This window comes from Rhipicephalus sanguineus, chromosome 2 (assembly GCF_013339695.2).
Source record: "Rhipicephalus sanguineus isolate Rsan-2018 chromosome 2, BIME_Rsan_1.4, whole genome shotgun sequence".
NCBI classification, from domain to species: domain Eukaryota; kingdom Metazoa; phylum Arthropoda; class Arachnida; order Ixodida; family Ixodidae; genus Rhipicephalus; species Rhipicephalus sanguineus.
In genome coordinates this window covers 141728067-141751019 of record NC_051177.1, presented here as the reverse complement: position 1 = coordinate 141751019, position 22953 = coordinate 141728067, and the positions used below count along the sequence as shown (strand labels likewise).

At 47.6% G+C, this 22953-nt stretch overlaps 1 protein-coding gene across 1 annotated transcript in view; it reads left to right on the top strand.

Moving 5' to 3' along the window:
- Window positions 1-22684, top strand: part of LOC119381923 (mucin-5AC) — an 82652-nt gene extending 59968 nt beyond the window's left edge. Inside the window, exons 13-17 of the mRNA XM_037649674.1 lie at window positions 7454-7976; window positions 9381-11648; window positions 13901-13948; window positions 15554-15692; window positions 21432-22684. Coding sequence (XP_037505602.1) covers window positions 7454-7976; window positions 9381-11648; window positions 13901-13948; window positions 15554-15692; window positions 21432-21681 — 3228 coding nt within the window. The 3' untranslated portion in view covers window positions 21682-22684. The remainder of the gene's footprint in view (window positions 1-7453; window positions 7977-9380; window positions 11649-13900; window positions 13949-15553; window positions 15693-21431) is intronic.
- The last annotated feature ends 269 nt before the right edge of the window (window positions 22685-22953 follow it).

Here is a 22953-nt window from a genome sequence, read left to right as displayed (position 1 = left end):
TGGGTACGAAGAACACTCCCATGACAAATGCGCGCGTGCGGTACAGGAAGCGGCCCGGCGGCCCGGCAGTGACGGCGTGAGCCGAGAAGGCGACACGCTGCACGCAACTAGCCAGGAGACGATCGGCTCCACGCAGCCGTACAGCGTTTCGCTGGAACTGTGTCAGTTTTCATTTAATAGCAGATCGCGGTACAGACGCTCACACATATATCGCGGAAAGCCGACACTGTCCGTTCTGTTGCTGCGTCGGTCATTGCGTATGCCGGACCCTGTAATAGTTCCGAAATGCTCCTTGGCGTCGCCACCGCGCGCTATCGGCACTATCGGACGGTCGTGCGAGAGTGCCAGAATCTTTTCTCCAGTTTGGCAAAAAGAAAGAAAAGGCTTTGCAGTGGGTACTTTAGGCAATATTTGCTGTGGCACTGTATTTATTTCTTTGCTGGCGGCAATGGCGTACGCGAGGAGATGCAAATTTTTACTTGGTGGTTAATGCGTACTACCGTTTAGTGTGTAGTTATGCGGCGTTCCCGTCAGGTACACATTAACGAGGTTCAACTGTATTCGACGCATCGATAACATCAGCCGCAGAGGCAGCGGAGTCGCGGCAACAGCTATCTCCCAACGTGCGTGCGCCACTTCCGGAGCCGGACATTTTTGCGATCTGCCACGACGATCGCGAAACTATAGCGAAACCACGCAAGGCAAAACTACGGAGCGCGTTAAAAATCACCACCGCGCGGCATTAATGCGAACTGCTTGGGAAACACTGTCTCGAAAGCAGCATTTCAAACCTTTGATAGAGGGCGAACGATGCTCTATGAATAAAGAGGAATTTACCTTGTGATGCGCCCTGCAGTTTTGTTTTCATACAATAGAAACAATTTGTTGACGAACCATCGGCGTCCGTGTGGGCTGGCAACACTTCGCGGGGAACTAAACCACATGACCAGTCACATGCGCCCACAAGCGTCTTCGCGTCTTTTTGCACTCATGCCTGTTCGCCATTTCTGCATTTCGCTTCGCTAGCGAGCAGTGGTGTGCGCGATTTGCGACGCTACCAAACGGACGCCAAGATGCCACCGCTACGCCGGCAACAGTACAGCGCTGCTTTCAAGAGGCAAGCGATCCTCTACGCAGAGTCGGAAAGCAACGCTGAAGCAGGGCGCAGGTTTGATGTGTCGGAAAAGTGCGCGAGGGAATCAAATTCGCCCATCCTTCGCCGAATATTCGCCCATCCTTAACATTTACCTTTCCCATAGCCACATCCCCCCTTAAGTCCTTAATTGCCTCATCAGACGCTGGCCTTCAGAAACGTGGCATGTGGTTCAGAAACTCACGTGACCTTAGTAAACGGAGTTTGAGCTGGAATCGAACCCAGGTATTTCGTATGGCAATCAAGCATTTTAGCACGGAGCCACCCCAGTGCTTGAAACTGCTTTGGAACAAGACCCCCCATACAGGCGTCATTTTAAGCGAGGAGTGACATTAGCAGGCGTAATATTGCATGGCAGAGGCATAAATCACCCCCGGCGTCAACACAATGTGGATTGCATAACAAGTGAGGGATGTAAAGCTCCCCACCTATTACAAAGAGCTTAGCCATCATCGTGATCATTTACAACATTAACAGTGTGTACAGCTACATAGGTGCGCATGTTGCCTTACGGACACGTAGTGGGTACTTCGCTAAAGTCTGCACGCATTTGAAAGACGTAGAAAGACATGTGCTCACATAAGGAAAGGAGATGATTTTTAAGGGCTCGTTTTATCTTTGTTAGACACAATATTAATGAGAACTAACAGACAATAACGCCAAGGAAAGTATAGGGGGTGTTATCTGTAGTATTTAGAATATAAATGTGAAGAAAGTAAAGTGGACGAAAAGATGACTTGCCGCCGGCAGGGACCGAACCTGCGACCTTCGAATAACGCGTCCGATGCTCTACCACTGAGCTACGGCGGCAGTCATCCTCCCGTCCACTTTGTGGGGTATATATGTTGATTTAAACCTAGGAGTGTTAGTCAGCGCCAATCGCAACCATGGCGGTGAGTGTGGAACACTCTTTTTTGCCTGTTGGCGTCACGTAGCATGTGATCTTTTTACGAGCTGGCAGCTGACCAATAATCCCTCGCATACTACCTGAAGGCATTAAGTCTGCCAGGACGAGGCCCTCGCTATGAATGAAGGAAAGGAGATGATTTTTAAGGGCTCGTTTTATCTTTGTTAGACACAATATTAATGAGAACTAACAGACAATAACGCCAAGGAAAGTATAGGGGGTGTTATCTGTAGTATTTAGAATATAAATGTGAAGAAAGTAAAGTGGACGAAAAACTGACTTGCCGCCGGCAGGGACCGAACCTGCGACCTTTGAATAACGCGTCCGATGCTCTACCACTGAGCTACGGCGGCAGTCATTCTCCCGTCCACTTTGTGGGGAGGATGCTACGTGCTACGTGACGCCAACAGGCAAAAAAGAGTGTTCCACACTCGCCGCCATGGTTGCGATTGGCGCTGACTAACTCCTAGGTTTAAATCAACATATTACAAAACATGACCAACAGGCAGGCGCGCGATTCCGACTATCGCGGCATGCGACTGGGGCGTAAGTTTGCATCTGCTTACATTTGAAAATGTTGAACTGTTAGCGTCCGCGGACCTGCGGTGCCGACATAACGAACGCGGAAAAAATGCGCCGTCACGGGAAGTCGCCGCGGTAACACACTGCGCGTCCGCGATGTCGAAAACGGTTGCGACCACAAACCACCACCCGAGTGTTTCACACGCACGCCCGCGTTTTCGTAAAAGATGTAAGTCACCCCTTCTAAATGCAACAATTGCAAAATGTTTCATTGACTCGGCACCAAACCGCAACTTCTGTAGTCCGCGGCTGCCGACATGGCAGCTAGCGCTCGTTAGGCCTAGCGTGCGCATTGCAACTTGGCATGCCACCGCGAGAAGCTTGCCCTAGGCAACACGGAGATCGGGAGTAGAAGAGATCGCACTCACGAGCTAAACCGAGGGCATCACGCGTGAAACGAAGTTTCGGTTCGCGATCGGGAGAACAGCCGCGGCAACTATCCTGAAAAAGTCTTTCAAGCTTGTAAGTCCGCCTGTTGGTGGCAAAGGCGAAAGCTCAATCGCGTCTCAAAGCATTGTTACTTGTGGGGGAATCGAGGTTGCACGCGCGATATCTGCGCTCTACGACGAAGCAACGACGAAGCGCACATGTCAAGCGGCCGAAGGGGGCAAAGGCTTCTCCGTCGGCCGCGCAACCGCTCCCCATCCTCACACCACGCACCTGCGCCGGGCTGCTGTCCCCCACAGCCATCCCTCTTCTTTTTCTCCCCCCGCTCCTTGTTCGTTCGTTCCGCGACCCCTCCTCCTTTGTAATGCTGTCGCCGCTCTCTCCCCCGCCGGCGCATCTCCGCTGAGAAGCACGCTCGCACCCTCGCATCTCTGAGAATGTTCCGGCAGCCGCATTATAACAGGTCTTTCATCTCGGGGGTCTGCACAATAAGCGGTATGCGTATACATGGAGTTCTATGGGAGAGTAAACGGGAGTAAGAAAAAACCGCATTATAGCCGGTACTGCACTGTAAGCGGTTACGTTATAAGTGGTCTGAGCTGTATACCCCACAAAGTGGACGGGAGGATGACCGCCGCCGTAGCTCTGTGGTAGAGCATCGGACGCGTTATTCGAAGGTCGCAGGTTCGGTCCCTGCCAGCGGCAAGTCATCTTTTCGTCCACTTTACTTTCTTCACATTTATATTCTAAATACTACAGATAACACCCCCTATACTTTCCTTGGTGTTACTGTCTAAGTGCTCACATAAGGCATTTAAAGGGTTGATTTAATGCAAAACAAAATGTAGTTGCTCGTGTTGGCTCGTTTGTCTTACTTAGTTTGTCTTAGTGCAGCCAAGCTTTCGCCTTCTTGTGTTACAAGAATGTAAAGACTGTTTTACATGCTGCAAGGGCAGTGGAAAGAAATATCTCCGTTCACTTTGCTTTCTTCGCAAGCACCGCTAATTGCGGTGTTGTTTCACACGGGCTTGAAACAACACCGCAATTAGCGGCGCTTGCCAGTCACAGAGCAAAAATCGCTTGGTATGCGATTTTTGCTCTGTGACTGGCGCCACGAGCAAGTTTGCTTGCTGCTGTTCTTTGTGGCAGGCACTGCATGATTTTTCAAACGTAAGGTAAAAACCTGTGTGTTGTATGCCGCGGTGGCGTGGTTACAGTGCTTGGCTGCTGACCCGCAAGTCGTGGGTTCGATCCCAGTCATGGCGGTTGCATTTAAATGGAGGCGAAATGCTAGATGCCTGTGTATTGTGCAATGTTAGTGCACGGTAAAGAACACCAGATGGTCAATATTGCCAGTGCCCTCCACTACGGCGTGCCTCATAATCATATCGTGGTTTTGACACGTAGAACCTCAGATATTATTATTATAAAGATCTATGCGTTATGATAATTGTTAATTTTGCATGAATGGTATCGAAGAGCATGCGTGTTTTGTCATTTAAAAACTTTCCAGTCTAAGTGCGCAACAGCAGCCATCGCTGAAATGACCTGGGCCGGCTCGGCACAGTTTTGACTGGTCCCGACCAAAAATCGCTCCATCACTGGGAACAGAGTGAAAAGTTTCTGACATGTAGGTCACTCACCACTAACCATTGGGCGAGAGCGATCGGCCATTTTTTTTTAAACTGTGAGTGAAGTTGCAGCCTGAAAATCGCTGTTTTGCATCATGTGAAATGGCCGTGACAGCAGGGGAATTTTTTTTTCCGATTAGGAAGGGGCGGGGAGAGAGGGAGAGGGGAAGCTGCAGAAGAGCATGCCCATAAGGCAGCACAGCTCACAGGGAAGGGAATATAAAAGAATCGGAAAGATGATTTGAAATAACGTGCGGAACAGGCGTCCTCACGTCTGCGACCTCTGTTGACCAAGAGGCGAAGGCAGTGTCGACTAGTGTTCATGATGGCTGCACGGAGCTATTGACGATGCTCTGCCGTCTGTAGGCGAGTCTGCCGTAGTGAAAGGGCAGAGTAAATGGAAAAGAATAAATTGGCAGAATAAGTGGAAATGCATATGCCTGGTGGAGCAGGGATGAGAAGGAGGGGGGGTAGGGGTAATAGCAAATAGCAAGTCAGCCCGCACCATGCATTTATGCTCTTTCATGGCTACTGTCGTAGCCACTGAGCACCTAGGCAGCTGGCGCTCTTCATCCGGCAGCTAGTCCACAGCGGGTACAAAGCCTGGGTGTGACGAGATGGCTGCTGATTTCATTTCCACAGTTTGCATGCATGCTTAGCTTTGGATCCAGAAGTTTCAGGGACACATTTATGCAAGAGGCAGTGTGATGAATTTTTTTTCTTCTTTACTGAAGGCAATTCCTGTGCGCTTGAGAAACCTGTTAGAAATGACCATTGGGAAGTTTTTAGAGTTGGAATTCACGAGCTTTTTTTCTGTCAGACAACTTTGTTGGGACTGGCCCATACAGTTTGAATTATTCGTGAATTCAAATGAAGTAATATTGACTCGTTCAGATACCACTAATTTTTAAAAAAATGTGCAGCTTTTCTCAGAAGTAAACAGGCTGCTCTCTACCGTGACCATATATGTAGTACAGTAAAGCCACGGTGATATGAATCTCGAAAGATAGTGCAAAACGCACATATAACCTGAAATTTGTGTAGTGAAAAAAAACGCAGGCGAAATTATTTGAAAAGAGTTAATATTTACTTGCATCTGAAAGAATTTCATAGTGCTTGCCTACTACCTATGCTGCTCCAGGCATGAGACGTTGCGAACCAGCTGGACTGTTCATCTCTGATGTGTGTCTGAAACTTGAGATTATGCGAACTCCAGAACTAGGCGCACTAAGGAAAAAAGGGATCAGGAAACCAGAACTAGGTGCAGTGAAACCTCGACTAAACACCCCGCAGTTTCGCGACGACCTGCATTTGACGACGAATCGGTTGGGTCCTCGCAAAACCCCCATAGAAACAATGTATTCAAAACCTTGTTTATACGACGCAAGTTTACGCCAACCCCGCATTTAACGACGACTCTCGAACACCATCCGAGAAAAAAAATCGCCTTTTTACGCTAATCTAACACCGGCCAAATATTCGCGGGTGCAAAAATTAAAACTTGCGTGCCTCTAGGTTGAAGATTAAAAAAAAAGTAGAGAGAGACAGGTATGGTATGCCTTCCTAGGATGGGAAATTTATTCTCCTGGCAGTTCTTGTGCTTCTGCGATCCAGTTTTCCTGGCTTTAAGATCGCTTTTAGATACGCCTTGATCGTGTGTGTATCCCAAGGCTGTTACGTGGAATAGCTCATTCTACACGGAGTAGCTTCAGATAGTCAAGCTCATCTTTGAGATCCGGACATTTTCACATTTTCGGTCTGTGGAAACTTCTCCTGGTCGACATGCAGCTAAAGATCTCCCTTTGTTTGTGGCACTCTCAGTCAAGTCTTGAGCACGAAAAAAAAAAAAAAGCGAAGCAGCTATCTTCAGCGTGAACAGTAACTTTCCCTTGATGTGAGTGTTCATAATAACGGTGTTGCATCACCAATTGCACTTCAAAAGATAACAAATATGACACGGACAGCTCAGTCACGCAGGAAATCGTCCTACTCAAACTTGCAACAAAACATGCTCTGTCGCCATTAGGTGATAGCGATAACACTGTATCTGACTCTTCTGACGAGAGGCTGCTGCCAACGCGGTTTCAGTTGAGAATAAAGATTTTCTCACGCCTCCTTCGAATAAATGCTTAGCTGCCGTTTTCAGAAATATTTTAATCTACCTTCTTTGGAGGAGTGCAGGGACCGTGGGCTCATTCAGGCAGTCTGTACCCGATTTTTTTTTTTTTTTTGAGGGCAAGGCTGAGTGTTGCTGCCTATATTCTTCGTTTTTCGATTATACGACTGTTTTGAGCGGTCCCCTCAAAGTCGTATAATCGGGGTTCTACTGTATCTAGCTCTGTCATTGAACACTGCCACAGCTTATCTACAAGGTAGGTGTCACTGAGCATGTAAATGTGTTAAAGGGTGGCGGAAGGAGATGCGTCACGCAGAGTTCTGGTTGCCAATTTTCGCGGAGCCACTTGTTCTTCTCCACGGAGTGACTCTGAATCCACTCTTGACTGTTCATTGGAATACATGACTTACACCTTCACTTCGCCTTTAAGACAAACTTGCTCCAATAAGAGTAGAAAAACTTGCCCCAACTTTCACATTGGAATAAAACATTAGTAACTACAGTAATGCAAGATACTTCAATATTTCTGTGCACTTTGTGTGGCTTCCCTCTTCTCTTTTTCTTCTCTCTTTTAATCCTTATCTACATGTGACTCGCATTTAGCGTGGTGTTTTTAGTTTCCTTAGGGACCACTCGTGCCATTGTAACATCCACGCTACTCCCGCTGCACATCACAGGACAAGACTGCTGACGAGGATGATCTGGACGGGACTCCGTTGGCCGATGAAGGCGAAGAGATGGGACTCAGAGGTGAAGATGTGCCGCGGCTTTCATCAATAACCACAGAGCCAAGTGGAGGGCCAGCAGCTTTTCCCAAAGAAAGGGCTGCATCTCAGATGCCAGGGGGCTTCTCAAAGGAGCCTGCGATGTCCGCCGAACCAGTGGAAGCCACGCCCCTGCAAGGCGACGACGGAACAGAGCTGGCGGACGATGTGTCACAGCCGTGCTCCGAGGAGTCTTCGGTGACCCTGCCTCCTATGCCAGCGCTCTCGGTCACCGAAAGCTACGCTACCAGCACCGAGGTCAGGGTGGTCGATGATGTGCTCACGGCCACCACCTCCGAAAGTAATGCGTCGCAGCCCTACTCCGAGGAGTCTGCAATGTCCCTTCGCTTACCAGCATTTGCGACCTCCAAGGGACACACCATCATGGGGGAAGCCAGAGCTGCCGAAGAAGTGATTGTGATCAGCGCCTCTGAAGGTGAATTAGTTGAACGTTATATGCCTTTCTGTCCGAAATTGATTTATCTTTGTTTCTCGCAACTTCCCTAAAGAGCAGGAAAACATGCTGCACTAAGTTCTAGCGGAAATAGTTTGTAAAACCATGAGGTCTGTTTTCTTGCAGACCCCAAGTTCCTTCACTATGGCATTGTGTTTCATTCTTCAGTGGCTATGGCATTGTGCTGCTGAGCATTAGGCCGAGTGTTCAGCTCCCAACCACAATGCCTGTGTTATAATAGGTACAGAATGTTAATGTAGTACCATGCTTTGGAGAGGCAATGAAGAGTGCCAAGTAGTAAAAATTAATTCGTAGACCACCACAACAGCATCTCCCGAAACCCATGTGCTCCTTTGTGACATTGAGTCCCTTCAAGGGTTCGAGGTGATGCTTTAGCACGAGTAGCTTTGCACATGGAATTAGATCGCACAGGCATTGCAAAGGGGCAGGCACTCTCCGCTCCAAATAGTGTTCTTGACAAATTCCTAAATGCGCTGTTCATTCGCTGCATGGAAAATGCATGCCAGTGCCTCGCACTCACAAGTCTTGCAGCTAAAGGTTTGAGCGCTGCATGTAGCTTTTGTCCTGCTATAAGGGTATGTTGTGCACGGAAGCCAACTTTACGGTTTCTCAGAGGCTCAGCTGCCGCCACGGACGGTTAGCTGTTGAGCATATTATTGCAGAGAGAGGAGCCTCTTCAGTGGGAACCTAATGCCGTCTGGTGCAAAAGGCAAAAGCACTTGTGAACTCTCAACCCCAGATCATCACAAATAGTCCATATGCTCATAGACACAACAATATAGCTGCAAATTTCTAAAGCCGGGTGCGGACACGTGAACTTTACTTGCAACACTTTTGCGGGATTATGCGGAATGTTTTTTCTACTGGTAGCGCCTAACCCTTCGTGCCTTGGTGGAATGCATCCATCTGAAATAAGACACTGTTGGAATGCATTAATGTGGGATGTGGTTAAAGGGGTATTCCAACAAGGATATACATGAATGCGCTCTTTCATTTGTTCTGCTGTCTGTTTGCAGATACCTTTAGTGTTAAATGTTCTGGAATTTTGTCCCAAGTGTGTCACACAGCGCCCTCTGTAGCTCATTGCCATGTATCAGTGGAAGGATGTGGATGTGCATGTCCTACTGCATTAAGTGGAAGTGAGGCTGTGTGTGTTTGATATCAGGCGTGGGGAGCATTATGTGTACAGGAATCTCAAGATTGAGCATCAGGATATGGGATCCACTTCCCAAAGCATAGAAGTGGCTCCAAGGGCTGCTGCCCAGATGATGCATTGCACGAAGCACAAGAGGCTATTGCTTCTTTTCTTTTTCTTTTTGTTTCTACTGGATGGCCCATTATTTTTTGTGTGTGTGTTTGTTTCAGGCTCTGAAGACTCTGAAGTTGAGCAAGAAGACGACGACGAGATTTTCATCGTATCGGATGCCTCTTCAGATGCGCTTCCAGAAGTGCTTCCCACCCGCATCGAAAGTCCGGAGGACAGCTGGTCACGGAGCTGTGGCGAAACCACCTTGCAGGAGGGTGACGTAGTGCTGACAGAGCTTACCAGCGTGCCCACTACGCAGCTCACCGAACCACTCGAAATGCCACGAGAATCGTCAGTGGGGCCGGTGGCAGCAGCATTCGACGTGGAGGAAGTGCACGTTGAGCGGTCACTTCCAGGCTACACAGTCTGCCCTTCGGAAGAGGAGGGGTCGTTGCCAAAGCCAGAAGACTATCTCCAGGCACCGGACACACCAGCAACTCCGGCACAGCCGGAAAGTAGGGCTGTTGGGGAATCTTACGGCTTTGTCCCTGCTGTAGACAGCCCACCTGTAGTAGGGTCAGGGCGTGGCGACAGGGCTACTTTGCCTGAGGAAGAGGCGTCATCACCTGGCAAAATTACATCCTCTTTTTTGGTCGTCACCCCCTTGAAGCAGCCGCCAGCACCCACTGCCGTAGCTAGTGATGTGGAAAGTGATTCAGAGGGTGATGCAGAGCTCTCTGAAAGGCCACTTTCACCTGTGGCATCATCAGAGCATTCGTCTTCCAGAGGTGGTGAACACGAGACTGGGCATGACAGCTCTGCAGAAAAGGCCCTAAGGACACCCAAGCACAAGGCTGAGCTTGACAAGAGCCCCGGAAAAATGGTTGTGACTTCCTCCTACAACTTGAGGGAGAAACGAAGGTCCACGTGGAAGGAAGAGGAGAACAAGGCGTCCAAGGCAAATCAGTCTAGGTCACGAAGAAAGAGCGAGACTGTGTCACCATCCGTACCACCGCCACCGGCCATTGCCACCAGGTCGGGACCTGGCCGTGAATCGGATACAAGCCCCGAAATTGCAGTCGCACCCAAGCGGAAGGTGCGGGCTGCCAGTGAGGAACCGTCGACGCCGCACAGCCGTGTAAAGGCCAAAGCGCTAGCTGGCTCGCTTGAGAGGAAGCGGGAGAAAGCAAGCTCGGTAAGCCCGAAGGGCATAAAGCAAAGTTTTAAAGAGAAGGCACAAACACCGAGCGCTAAGGCAAAAAGCACCAGAAAGGTCGCCACTTCTGCTGCTGCTGGTGAACCGGCAAAGAGGTTAGCGACACCTAGACCAAGCAGAACATCTGCAGCACCCAGCTCAAAGAAAGCAGGACCATCACATGATGTTGAGAGGCAGAAGTCACCCAGTCCCACTAGGCAGTCATCCTCTAGTCCTGCAAGAACACCAATGCGCCACTCAACAAGAAAATCTGCCACTCCAAGCCCTACGAAACAAAAGGCACTGCAGCGTGCGACACAACCGTCTGTAGCGGGCAGCCCCAAGTCGAAATCAGCAGTTCATAGCCTCCAAGAGAAGACATTCGAGGCTTCAACTCCATTGAAAATGTCTTTGCGCACGCGCGGTCTTGCTGAGGCAAGCACGCTTGGCCATATGGGAAAGACACCCGAAAAGGTGGTGCCCAGCACTAGAGCAAGCGACACGAGGCAGAAAAGATCGGCAACGCTTAGTCCGCCTGGGCGAACTGCCCGTACACCAAGCCCTGCACAGGGATCACCCCTAAGCAGTCCTGGAAAGGCGAAAACACCAAGCCCAGAGAAGGCAGAGGCCCCGAAGAAGAGGCAGCGGCGCCATTCTTCATCTTCTGCAGTTGCTGCACGGGAGTCGTCACCGGTACCTGGACCCAGCAAGGTCGAGACTCCCTCCAAGCGAGCAAGTAGCAGGGTGCTGAGAACACCGAAGCGTTCTTCATCAGCAGACGTTGCGGAAGAGCCACTGCCGGTGTCAACGCGGCGTAGTTCCCGCCTGACGCCAGACAAGCAGCCGGGAGCAAAAGAGCACGAGGCCGAGAGGCCCAAGCTACTCAGTGCTCGGCGCAGAGTTCTCGAGACCATCGCCGAAGTCGACACCTCGCCAACCAAAAGCGACGCTGAAACAAGCCCAACAGCGCCCTCTACGCGGAAGGGTCGCCGAAGTGTGTCAGCTGAGCCCGGCCAGAGTGCACCACCAAAGCGATTGCTTCTGGCTACACGGCGCAGCCGCAGGGTCTCTGGAAATGTGGCATTGGACATGATTGCCGAAGCCCCTGAGGCCGAAGAGGAACGGGAGCCACAGCCAACCACCTCAAGGCAGCAGGGAAGTCGTTCCAAGCGCAAGGCTGACACAGAGCTTGGTGAGCATTGTCATTGTTGGTCTTTTCCTCCTTGTCATTCTGTGCACTTTTACTGTCTTTAAGGGGGGACATGGCGTATGGGGATATTTCCTGTATATTATGTCCAAACCTGATGAAACTAAATAGACTTGTTTAGTTTGTCATGCTGATTTCAAATATGCAGTAATTTTTCTTGTAGGTAAACTGGTTTATGGGATACACAAAGCTGCCTCTCTATTTTTTCCGGAGACAATAGGAAAAAGCCGTTCAGCAGAAAGTGCATATTATCAGATAGCTAGATACTACAATATGCCATAAGTGCAATGCTGTGAGCAGTTTTTAGATCGAATCATAACTAGTCATTCTGCAGTTGATCGAAATTCACTGTTTGTACCATGACTACCGTAAAGCAAAAACAAAATCAAATTTAAAGGACCTATGAGCAGAAAATGAGAATTCTGCTCTCAGCACTTTGTGATACACAGCTTGGGCTTTATGTTAAAGATGTTTTACTGCTCTAGCTTTTCTAGATCATGAGATATCACTCCAACAAGCTGAATAAGTGACCCAAAGACATTTAACACTCAGCTCGTACTCGTTGCACAGATCTAAACTACATATGAAATACTGATCTCATAAGACTTGTGTTAGGCTTTACGTGCGAAATAATAGCTGTAGATCTCAATAATATGATTTAAAAAAAAGACACTTTTTTCTTTGACGATTTTTTGGTCTCCACAAGCCGTGTCCCCCTTAAACTTAAGTACAAAGGCAATCTTTTGCTTGGCTAGGCTTTTACCCCCCTCACCTCTTTTTCCCATCCCCTCTACTTTACTTTACAAGAATTTCTCTCTCTCTCTCTCTGTACTTGTTCTCTCGCCCATCAGAGTTATTGCATCTCATGCCCCAGAAATGGGCGCCCGTGTTCTGGGAGCGAAGTAGAAGACGACAATGAAGAAGAGAGTGCGTGTTGGTTCATGATAATGATCATTTTCTATCTACGACACCCGGCCAACCTCGAGCATAACAGCTCTGCTGTAAAGGTGCCACAGACCTTGAGTAAACGGAAATCTCTTAAATGGAATTTCTGCTCAGAGCGCCTCTAATATGATTGCTTTCGTACTTAATACTGTGTTCCTGTTCATCTCTCAGTAAACGGAGCTTCAGACGGAGCATATTATCCTGGTCCCTTCAGGTTCTGTTTAACAAGAGTCTACTGTAGTCGCGTTACGTTGCTTCTTGCACCAACGTATCTTGTATCTTCAAAACACCAGATAACGCGACATCCCACACTGGGCGCCCGGGAAGGCAGCCCACACGTGACAACCGATCTCGGCTCGCCCAGCTTTTGTATCCGCGACGAATACGTGCAAGATGAGCGCCTCGTGCCAGTGCGTTCACCCGCTATGACCATCGCCGTGCAGAGCGCACATGCACTGCCGGGCTGTCTCGCTTTTTTGTGCACTTCCTCCCTCCCCTGTCGACCCGCTGCTCCAAAGTGGACACATGCGCTCCAAGGTCTTTGTGATTTTCCCCCTCTCCCTTTTGCTATGGTGCACTCTTTTAAGTCCTTCCACTCTCTGCTCTTCAGTATCACAGTGCATTGCATGCTCATTTCAAAGGCCTTCAGTTTGGTTGCTTAGCAACAGCCATACACTTTCGTGCAGGAGTACACACACTTTGAACACACTATTCTTGCATGTGCAAGCAATCACTTAAGACAAGGCGAGTCTAAGAACACTTTCTGCATTTGTAAATTGCAGTGTAACCACACTTAAGGCATTTACATAACTGGTTCCCATGGAAATGGAAGTAATTTACGAAGTCTTGAGAGCATCACTTTGGAAAATGTTCATTTGTTCTTACAACCGAAATGCTAAAATTTCATTGCTCTCAAAGACTAGAAAAATAAGGATTCCGTTTGCCTATACCAGCTTACTGCAAGTTCTTGAAGCGAAAAATTCGGAATGTTATTACAGTTCAGCGGTGTTGCCAACGCAGCAGGAACACACTACTTCAGCTTCATTGGAGCCCATGAGGTCATCCACTCAACTGCTGTTATAAGAGCGTGCAAGTAATTTGATTCGTTTATAGTATGTTTTCTCATCTTAATAAACGCTTTATCTTAGCAGCGTTCATCCCAAAAAATGTGCAGTGTTTTACATATATGAGAACTCTTAAGACCCCTATGCCAAGTATAGGGTAAATTGCTACAACACTTTTGCTGTGAATGTTTATAGTTGGTGTACAGACATTGCAAACATACATTCCAGATGCTGAGGGGTTCAAGCTTTCCAAACCAATGGAGATTGCTCACAAGGGTGAGTGGAAGGCACCATAATATATTGGCTTTGCCTGAGCATCGTATCAATCCCACTGAAAAAGCATTCTCTTGACTTTTAGTGAACAAACAAATATATAAATCTATTGCTGAAGAGATTCTGAAATGATCAGGCATATGCTGTGACTGGCAATTGAAGGTTTCATTCCAAATAGGGCAAAATGAATCCTTTAAGCCACAAATTGAGATAGTGTTGTGAAGGTATTGAAACTGATGCGTTATTCTGAAAGCAAGTCACAAACGCTGTGGAAAGAGATCCATCTCCGAAATGAATGTATTTACATCTCGCTAGCCAGCTCGTCGTTGTTATGAAAACTGATTACAAATTTTACATTTTACGAATGATGTGTGCTGTACCTTGTAAAAGAACTGAAGTAATTGCTACAAGTGCTATGTATTGTAGTGCTGAATATTAAGAAAGAACATGAACTTTAGTGATATGAAGTAAACTGTCAAGCTTCTCATCAAGGCAGGTAGTGAATATCCTGAACTACAAGTGTTTGCATTATCTTGCTTACTGTAATGTAACTAGTAAAATACTATTGCTGTTGGTAAGCAAACAGTGACATTAGCATTTGACACTAAGTTATGAAATCTTTATTATTTGAAAGTAAGTTACGTCAACTATTTTTGTGCTAATGTATTTGCGCTGCCTTCACTGTAGGACCTAACTTACTATCCTCATTGACATTGTACTCGTCTTTTGTACCTTTGTTGCTTAGCAGTGATGTCCAAGCTGCCCACGGCTTTTGAGTTGATCCATCACATGTAACAACTCTCTGATTCCAACGATTGAAATACCCATATAACCAAGTGCCAACCTTTTTGCCACAGACACTTATACGCTCTCCGATTGTGCCAGTAGCTATCATATCAGCAATACTTGGGTGCCATTGACAGGCACCCTCGTGCTGCCACCAACAGATCAGATCTCTTCACACTGCCCCGGACAGAATGTAATATGCGGGACAGCTGTTGTAAGTGCAACTTCCGCTGATGTATGTTTGAACCAAAAGGTATTTGTCCAGGCAAAGACTGATGGCATGTAGCGATTTTTGGTGTTCTTGAATTTCTCTTTAGCGTGAACTGTGTTGGGACATCTCCTTACTTTGCAACACGTCAGCTGCTGCAGTTTGTTAAAATTGTACACAGCATTTGGCCAAATCGAAATGTGAAATCTTTGTGGCAATATTGACTTCACCATGAAACAACCAGCACTAGGTTTCTGGTTGTGTTTTATTCCCTGCATGAAACATGTTATTTTAGCAGAAAATCGTACTCGAGGGGCTTTTCCTGTTACATTTGCAAGAGTGTGCCTCACCCGCTGCAGTGGCAAAGTGGCTGTACTGTTGCTTATGCTGCTGGGCATTAGGTTGCTGGTTTAATTCCTTACTGCATTATCCACAGTACAATTCAATGCAAAAGAAAAATACACATTTTAGGGGAACGTAGAAGTACTCCCGGTGGTTGCAGTTGATCTGAAACCTTACACTACTGCATCTTTTAGTCCTGTTATAGCTTCAATAAGTCACACACCATGAATCAACTGAGAAAACTTGCCCGACTGTTGACACACCAATTGCAGGCTCCAAGTCTACACCGCCGAAAGGAGAGTTTGTGTTCTCGCCTCCTGTGACGCGGCACCGCCAGCAGCATAAAAGCCAGCCATCGCGGGAGCCAGCCGATGCGGAGCCAGCTCCGGGCAAAGAGGAGGCCCCAAAAAAGTGAGGTTTTGCCTGTTTTCCTCATTTCCTGCTAAATTTACTTCAGGGAATTCTGGCTCTGCAATGGTTCAGCCAGTTGAGGGAATGATGGCCGATACATAAATCTGTGTGATCTCTGTTTTTAAGAATTGACTTTGTTTCCTATGCTGCATCTGCTTTTATTGGCTTATTTAGCGACCAGGGCAACGCCTTACTAACGACTCCCTCTGGGTAACCCATTCTTGAAGCATTCGTGAAGACTGTGCCTTTTTTTGCATCTTGGTAGCGCAGTGGAACGAACACAAGAGAAAGGAACACGTAGACAGGACGGGCGCCCGTCCTGTCTACTTGTTCCATTCTCTCGTGTTCGTTCCACTGCGCTACCAAGATGCACAAGTTCCACACCCACCAACTAGCCCAAATTTCCGCGTTGAAATGTGCCTTTTTAGGCGACACATGCCAGAATTTCGTCATGGCCACCATGCTTTGAGCACTACCCATTTTGGAACATTCCTAGTACAGTCAACTACCAATTTTTCAGACATGCCTGAAAATCCAGGCGCTGTCTTGGCCTTGCCACATGCCCCATAGAGACAATGTATAATAAGAAAATGAGAAATTTCGAGCTTGAAAATTTTTCTGGACCTTCTTTTACGATTGCAGATCCGAAACAGCATCAATTGATGCAATGAGTGCTGCTGAGTTCACAGCTTAAAACCACCTCTGTCATGTGCCAATCCATTTACAACCATAGTGGATCCCAAAAGTCCGCCTTGCGACATTGCCAGTGCACTATGTGATGAAGCATACTAAGAATCGGAAGAGGCACTGCCACAAAGCATAATGTGCAGTTCTTAATTATACACATGCCTTCTCAGTAAAACCTCATTAATATGCGTTCATTTTAATTACACGAGTGGTTAAAATGTAGTTGCACGACGCATCCCCGACCCAGTCATCGCAGGATTGAATTAGCCACAGTGACTTGTCGTTTGCTGTGCTCACAGTTATTCTGTACTGTGATCACTCTTTGCAGGATAAAGGTTAGCTGCGCACCTGAACTCGTGGTGTGACCGACATCCTAAAGTGCCGTAAATGTATTACTTTTATCGTAAGTACATAGGCCAGTCAATCAGTGCTTGACTTCGGTACGAAAGCAGCAGTGCCTTTACAAATAAGCACCAGAAATGCACGAAGGCGTGACAGTGGCAGGCAACGAACACACCAGTAGGACTTCACCACTGACAACCACATTACATTGCACAATTGCTTGGTATTGCACGTGGCGAAGCACTGTTGTAAGCACACTGCCTGTCTTTATTAGGAAACAACCCACACCGCACTGCTGTTTGCTACCGCCTTTGATTGGGACCACTAAGTGTGCTGCACAGATGTGTTGCCTGTCAGAACAAAAGCATCTCACCATTGCCGCACCCGCGTGTGATCGGGAGAGGAGTTGGTAAGAAGAGCACCCTCACAGCAAATTAGTGTGTGTGGTACACCAAGCACCCCCTCAGTGAACGTGTGACCTTAGTAGGTGACATGCTGCCCACAATTAGCTAGGAACTGTCTGCTCCATGTGGCGAATGTAGTATCTTGTTTCAGTGAGGCAGCAGAGTCTTTCATGCAGTAGAATATTGCTGTATAAACGCTCCACATGAATTGGGAAAAGCCGGATAAGACATCCGGTCTGCCACCATGGCCGCTGCGTTTCGTGTCTTCATTTCAAAATGTTTCTTGGTACCACAAGGAACGGACATGATGGCACGGACATGCAAGAGGGCTGTAAATTTTTCCGTACTTTGCTAGTGTTGGTGGCCTTCATAAGGTGGCATAAACTTTCACTTGGCAGTTAGCGTGGGGATCCTGGAAGGTGCCTCATAGAGGTGTACTGGCAGGTCTTCAGAGCTGTTTTGAATGTGGCTGTGGCGATTTGCCCACTTGGACGAAGTAAAAAAAAAAAGCTTGAATTAGTTTTTTGCGGTCCCCAAGAGCTCAAAAAAACAAGGAAGGCTATCTGCAAGCATGCATAAATGCTGCAGGTTGTTGCGTTTATGATGGAATATTCTTAAAAATGATCAGTCATTTGAAGTTGGTTTGAAGTTGCTAACCATCATTCCCATGCTAGCTGAACCACTGTGCTTACGGCGGTTGCAAACACTAGTGCCAGAATTCCCTCTAGGGTAACAGTTATAGGAAAACTTTATGCATGTCATTTTTTGCATTACTTTCCTCTGTGCTTGCAAAGGCTGCATGCTGATTTCTCAGTGCTATGACAAGTAGTACCTTGATTATGCATGGTGCTGCTGCTCTAGTGTTCTAGCTTCTTTGCAAAACTGCAAATGCATCATGATTTCTAAATCAGTACGGGCATTGCTCTCCTATAATTTTTTTTCCAATATGGCATATACGTCACTGGCGTGCTACTTTTCTCAAGACTGCGTTGCTGCACCAAGCACTTGCACAGTATCTTGCTTGTGTTCCTTTTAGGCACTTTAATGAGAATTAAAGATGCTGAATAGGCTCTATTTTTTCCTTGCTGTTTACAAATGGTGCATTCCCTGTCGACTTCGAAAAATAGATGCAAATCGCAGCTGACATGCATAACTTCACTTGTCACACTCTGCCACATCATCTGTTGCTCGGTGCTGTGCAGGTATCCGAACGAGTAACACCAGTTGTTAAAACTTGGTGTACATACGGCGATGGGCATCAACTGTGTGCCATTTCATGAGAGCCTTTAAGTTGTGTTTCTCGAAAAGCAATACAAAACTATTCTGCTGTTGAATAATCCAGAGGCAGCGTATGCATGGAATGGAGCAGATGGCTGTGCATCTACCAGCTGTGCATCTACCAGATTTTTGTCGAGTCTTTGCATTTGTCACTGCACACATTGGTGCGATGGTTGCTTCTGTTAAAAAGATGATCGTGTAAGTGTGCCTGAGGCACCCTGATACAGATCATCTCAAAGCAGGTCCAATTTCCAGCTGTAACACATCCTTTTCAGAATAGTAAAGCTAGCTTTACAGTGAGGCGGGTTTGCCCACGTTGTTCGTGCCCCACCGTCACTTAGCAGCTGATGTACAGTGGAAACTCGTTAATGCGTACTTGCCGGGAACGCCGCATAACTACGCACAGGTTTATAGAGGTTTTAAACGTTTTAAAGACTTTTTATAGAGGTTTTGTGTTTCGTGGGCGATAGTGCGCGGTGGCGACGCCAAGGAGCATTTCGGAACTATTGCAGGGTCCTGTATAAGCAGTGACCGACATAGCGACAGAACGGACAGTGTCGGCTTTCCGCGATATATGTGCGTGCGTCTGTACTACGATCTGCTCCTAAATGAAAACTGGCGCAGTTCCAGTGAAACGCGGTACGGCTGCGTGGAGTCGATCGTCTCCTGGCTTGTTGCGTGCAGCGTGTCGCCCTATCTGCTCACGCAGTCACTGCCGGGCCGCTTGCCGTACTGCATGCGCGCATTTGTCCTGGGAGTGTTCTTCGTACCCACTTCGCTCCAGACCGTGCACAGATGCGGCGAGTAGCTCGTTCTGTTAACGCGGCGATGACGAACTTCGTGCAAGCGATGCGCACTTCCCTGACTTCGCGACGCTCTAGCGGTCCTGCCAGTGGACGGAAGCGCGTTTGGGTGGTCGCCCAATAAAAGCGTGCAGTATAATTACAACAGCGCTACGCTTGCTGTGCCGTACGCTTGTGTTTAGCGTGGTAGCGTCAATGCAACGAGGTTTCGGGTCGCCCGTGACCAGCAACGCTCAACTCCGCAACAGCGAGCTGCTTTCGTTTTTACAAAGCGGCGCGCGCTTGAACACGGTCCCGCACAACGACGCGGCAGGGATCGGCGGCCCAGCGCGTGCAGGTTGTCGCCTATTAAAGCCGTGCAGCAGGCTTAAAGTAGTGCTGCGCCGCACGCGTGCCCGCGCAGATATCTGAAGATACCTATTGTGATAAGGTTGCCAGCGATAAGTCATGCTGGCGCGTTAGTCAGTGGCCGCCGCCTCACCTTCGTTCTTCCCGATGCTTACCCGCAAAGGCATCGCCGCAATCGTGCGGAAGTCGGAATCAGTGATCGACCAATCTACGCAGTTCTCGAAAAGACGGAAAACCTTTGGCGGCACATTGTGGCGTCCGGAAGTTCAGCGGTGCAGCAAAATTTTATGCCCCGAAAAGTTCTCACGGTATGCAGGGTACGCACTAACTGGTAGGCGTAGGACGAAGCACTACGGCTTAAGCGGTCAGCGAATGCATTAGGCTCTATGAGACTCGGTCGGGGCTTCGTCACAACTACGTTTTAACCGTTAGTACGCTTAAAGCGGGTACGTATTAACGGGGTTTGACTGTATTGAGCTGCTAAGCATGAGGATGCAGGTTTGATTCCTGGCCATGACGGCTGCAAATGATGGGGACAAACTGCAAAAACACCGACGTACTTCAATTTAAGTGCACATTAAAGAACCCGAAGTTGTCAAAATTTATCCAAAGTCCCCCATTATGGTGTACCTCATAATGGTTGTATTGTGGGCACACACCGCTCGGAAATTTAGTTTTTTAACTAGCGCTGTAGTCGCTTCTTTTGCATATGGCATGTACAACCACAGTTCACTTGTATTATGACATGGAAAATGTCTACATTTTCCGTCCTGCCAGCCAATGCATCATGTGTGGCCGTCATTCCGAAACGTTGTCCTAAACACAAGCTCTAGTGTAAAAGTTAATAACTGGTGTTTCCATTCATTAAGTGAATGTGCATTGCAAGGAGACCTGTGAAACTGTAAGGAAGAGGTCTGTTGTCTGTTGGTGGTGGCAAGCATAGATACTTACATGCCTATCTTGGTCCATGTACACGTTGTGGAAAGCCCCACTGGAATTGCTGCACTTCCGGCCTACTTCTGCTGCTTCAACTTCGATGGTGTCGTCTTTTAACAGTTGACCCCCAGTGGCATTGAGCGATTTTGAGACACCGCTTTGCTCGAAGCTTCTGTTAAAAGCGATACCAGGCACCCTCCATGCCTTGCAAGACCCACGCACACATTTCCACCGGTGGACTCCTAATCTTGCCTCTTGGCATCTTGAGAATGATCGCCCGCAGTCGCAGGAAGCATTTTGTCCAGCTGCAGCTCACCTTGAAGATTTTAGCCAGGGTGCTGCGCTCCTTTTCAACTAGGTGAATCTTGCTCTCTCACTCAAACTGACGCAGCGCAGCTGTGTCTCCGGAGACTTCTGATGCATTCAAGCACTGCTTCTCTGGCTTGAGGATAATGGCTGGTAGTCTTCAGGTTTTCATGCTGCTGTCTCTAGTAACATTGCCTACTACGTCACTGCATAGGCACCACTGCGCTGTTGCCATTGTCCAAAGCGTAACGAGGAGCTTTCAGCTCGAAACCTCCGGTGCAACTTGTTTTACCTCATTGCTACTGGTCACACAGGAATGGTGGAAGGGAAACGAGAGCCTGTGTAACATTCCTGTGTAGCGCTATGCTTGCCCACCTGACTGGTATGCACAGGTTTTGTCAGCAAAATGCTGCGTTAACATGCTCATTATTTTCTGATGCACTTGTGGTTATCACAGTATTCAAGCTCTTGCTTGCCATACTTGGTGAAGGTCACCCAAGGCACCACTCCTTTCAGGTTGTGCCTGTGTTTGCTCACTTGCCAGCATGTGCATGTGGCTTGTGCTTGACAGTGTGAAACCCTAACGCAAAGATTGAACGCATGCAGACGCGATGGACTCCCGCGGCCTCTTGCAGGAAGCGGCAGCAGCGCCTCAAGATAGTGACAACATTGATGAAGACGCCCGTGCGCAGCAGAGTATCCGCTGCCAGCAGCAGCGGTAGCACACCATCAACGAGGACACCGAGACTAAAACCAACTCGTTACAAGCGCAAGCCGAGAACACTGGAAATTCTTCTGCCTACATCTAATCGACGAGCCGCCACTGCTGCGTCTGCCAGCACTGCCAAGAGCGAAAAGAAGAGCACGAAGAAGAGTGCTGAGTAGTTAATTAAGTCCTTGCCTTTAAATTGAGTGGGCTCCATATTGGAGTTTGGTGAGACAGATGAAGGTATCCTGTAATGGTGTACTTGGGATGTACATAAATGCAGTAGTGCTCCCTTTTTTGCAAATGTTAAAGCAGCTTACGCACTACTTATGGCCACTGCTACGGAAAAAAAAAATTTATATTGTGTAAAAAACATTGGTTCTGATTTCACCTTCTACAGCCTTATCAGAATGTGAAAGACTCCTTGATGTTGTGTGGTAGCTACTTTCACAAGCTCTGTGTTTTAAATTGCAGTATTAATACAGGCGCAGCACCGGACACAATAATTTGTTTTTGCTTGCCAATGTTTCAATTGTAGCAACTTTATGAATGGACCAGTGCGTGATGATGATGAACTCATAAAATGGCACGAGCATCAATTTTTCTGAGCCTAACAAATGTTGTTCACTGTGTTCTTCTGCAGGTATGGCAGGTTTTGCTTTGCAGCATGCACAGGATAGCACAGATGTGATTTAAAATATGTGGAAGTGTTGCAGCAACATGCGTTTGGAATGTATTTAAAAATAGTGTCCTGGTTTGTGCATAAGCACACATGCTTGTGTGCGAATTTTCTTATGGTATCTTTATGACGATGTAGTACATGTCAATCAGCAAAGGGGAGTGTTGCCCAGGAATTCAGCTGTATATTGCAATGTATAAAGGTAACTTCATAATTTATCATTTGCGGGTCGTTTTAGTAGCCGGAAGGGGCTTGGAGAGAGCCAGCCGACTTAGAAGTGTAATGGCAATTGCTCGTGTGTAAACACAGCAACGTTGTTGCTTGCTGCAGCCGAGGTGTACAGAATTAAAAATTGCAAAGTTAGCAATTTCGCGCTTTTTAAAAATTTATTGTTTTACTTGTGTTCTTATTTTACACTGTGACGTGGGAAGAAAATGCAGGCGTGATCGGCCACTGAATGCACTTCCATAACTGTCATAATAAACTTAATTCATTGTCTTCAATCTGTTGTGTGGTTTTGATGTCAGCCAAGCACAAGCGGGACAAAGGTCGGCAGCGATGTGTTCTTTTTTTAATCACTGGCTTCTCCGTTGTCATTGGGTGCAGTCTGAAAAGAGAAATTGGAAATTGTGGCTCAGCTTAATTGTATTGCTTCCTACACTATTTAGTGCTTCCTACACTATTTAGTTTCGCTTGCATTGGAGCTTTCAGCTGCTGGTATTCTCTGCATTGCTGAACCACGTGCAGTGACATGCCAGCCATGCCTCTCCAC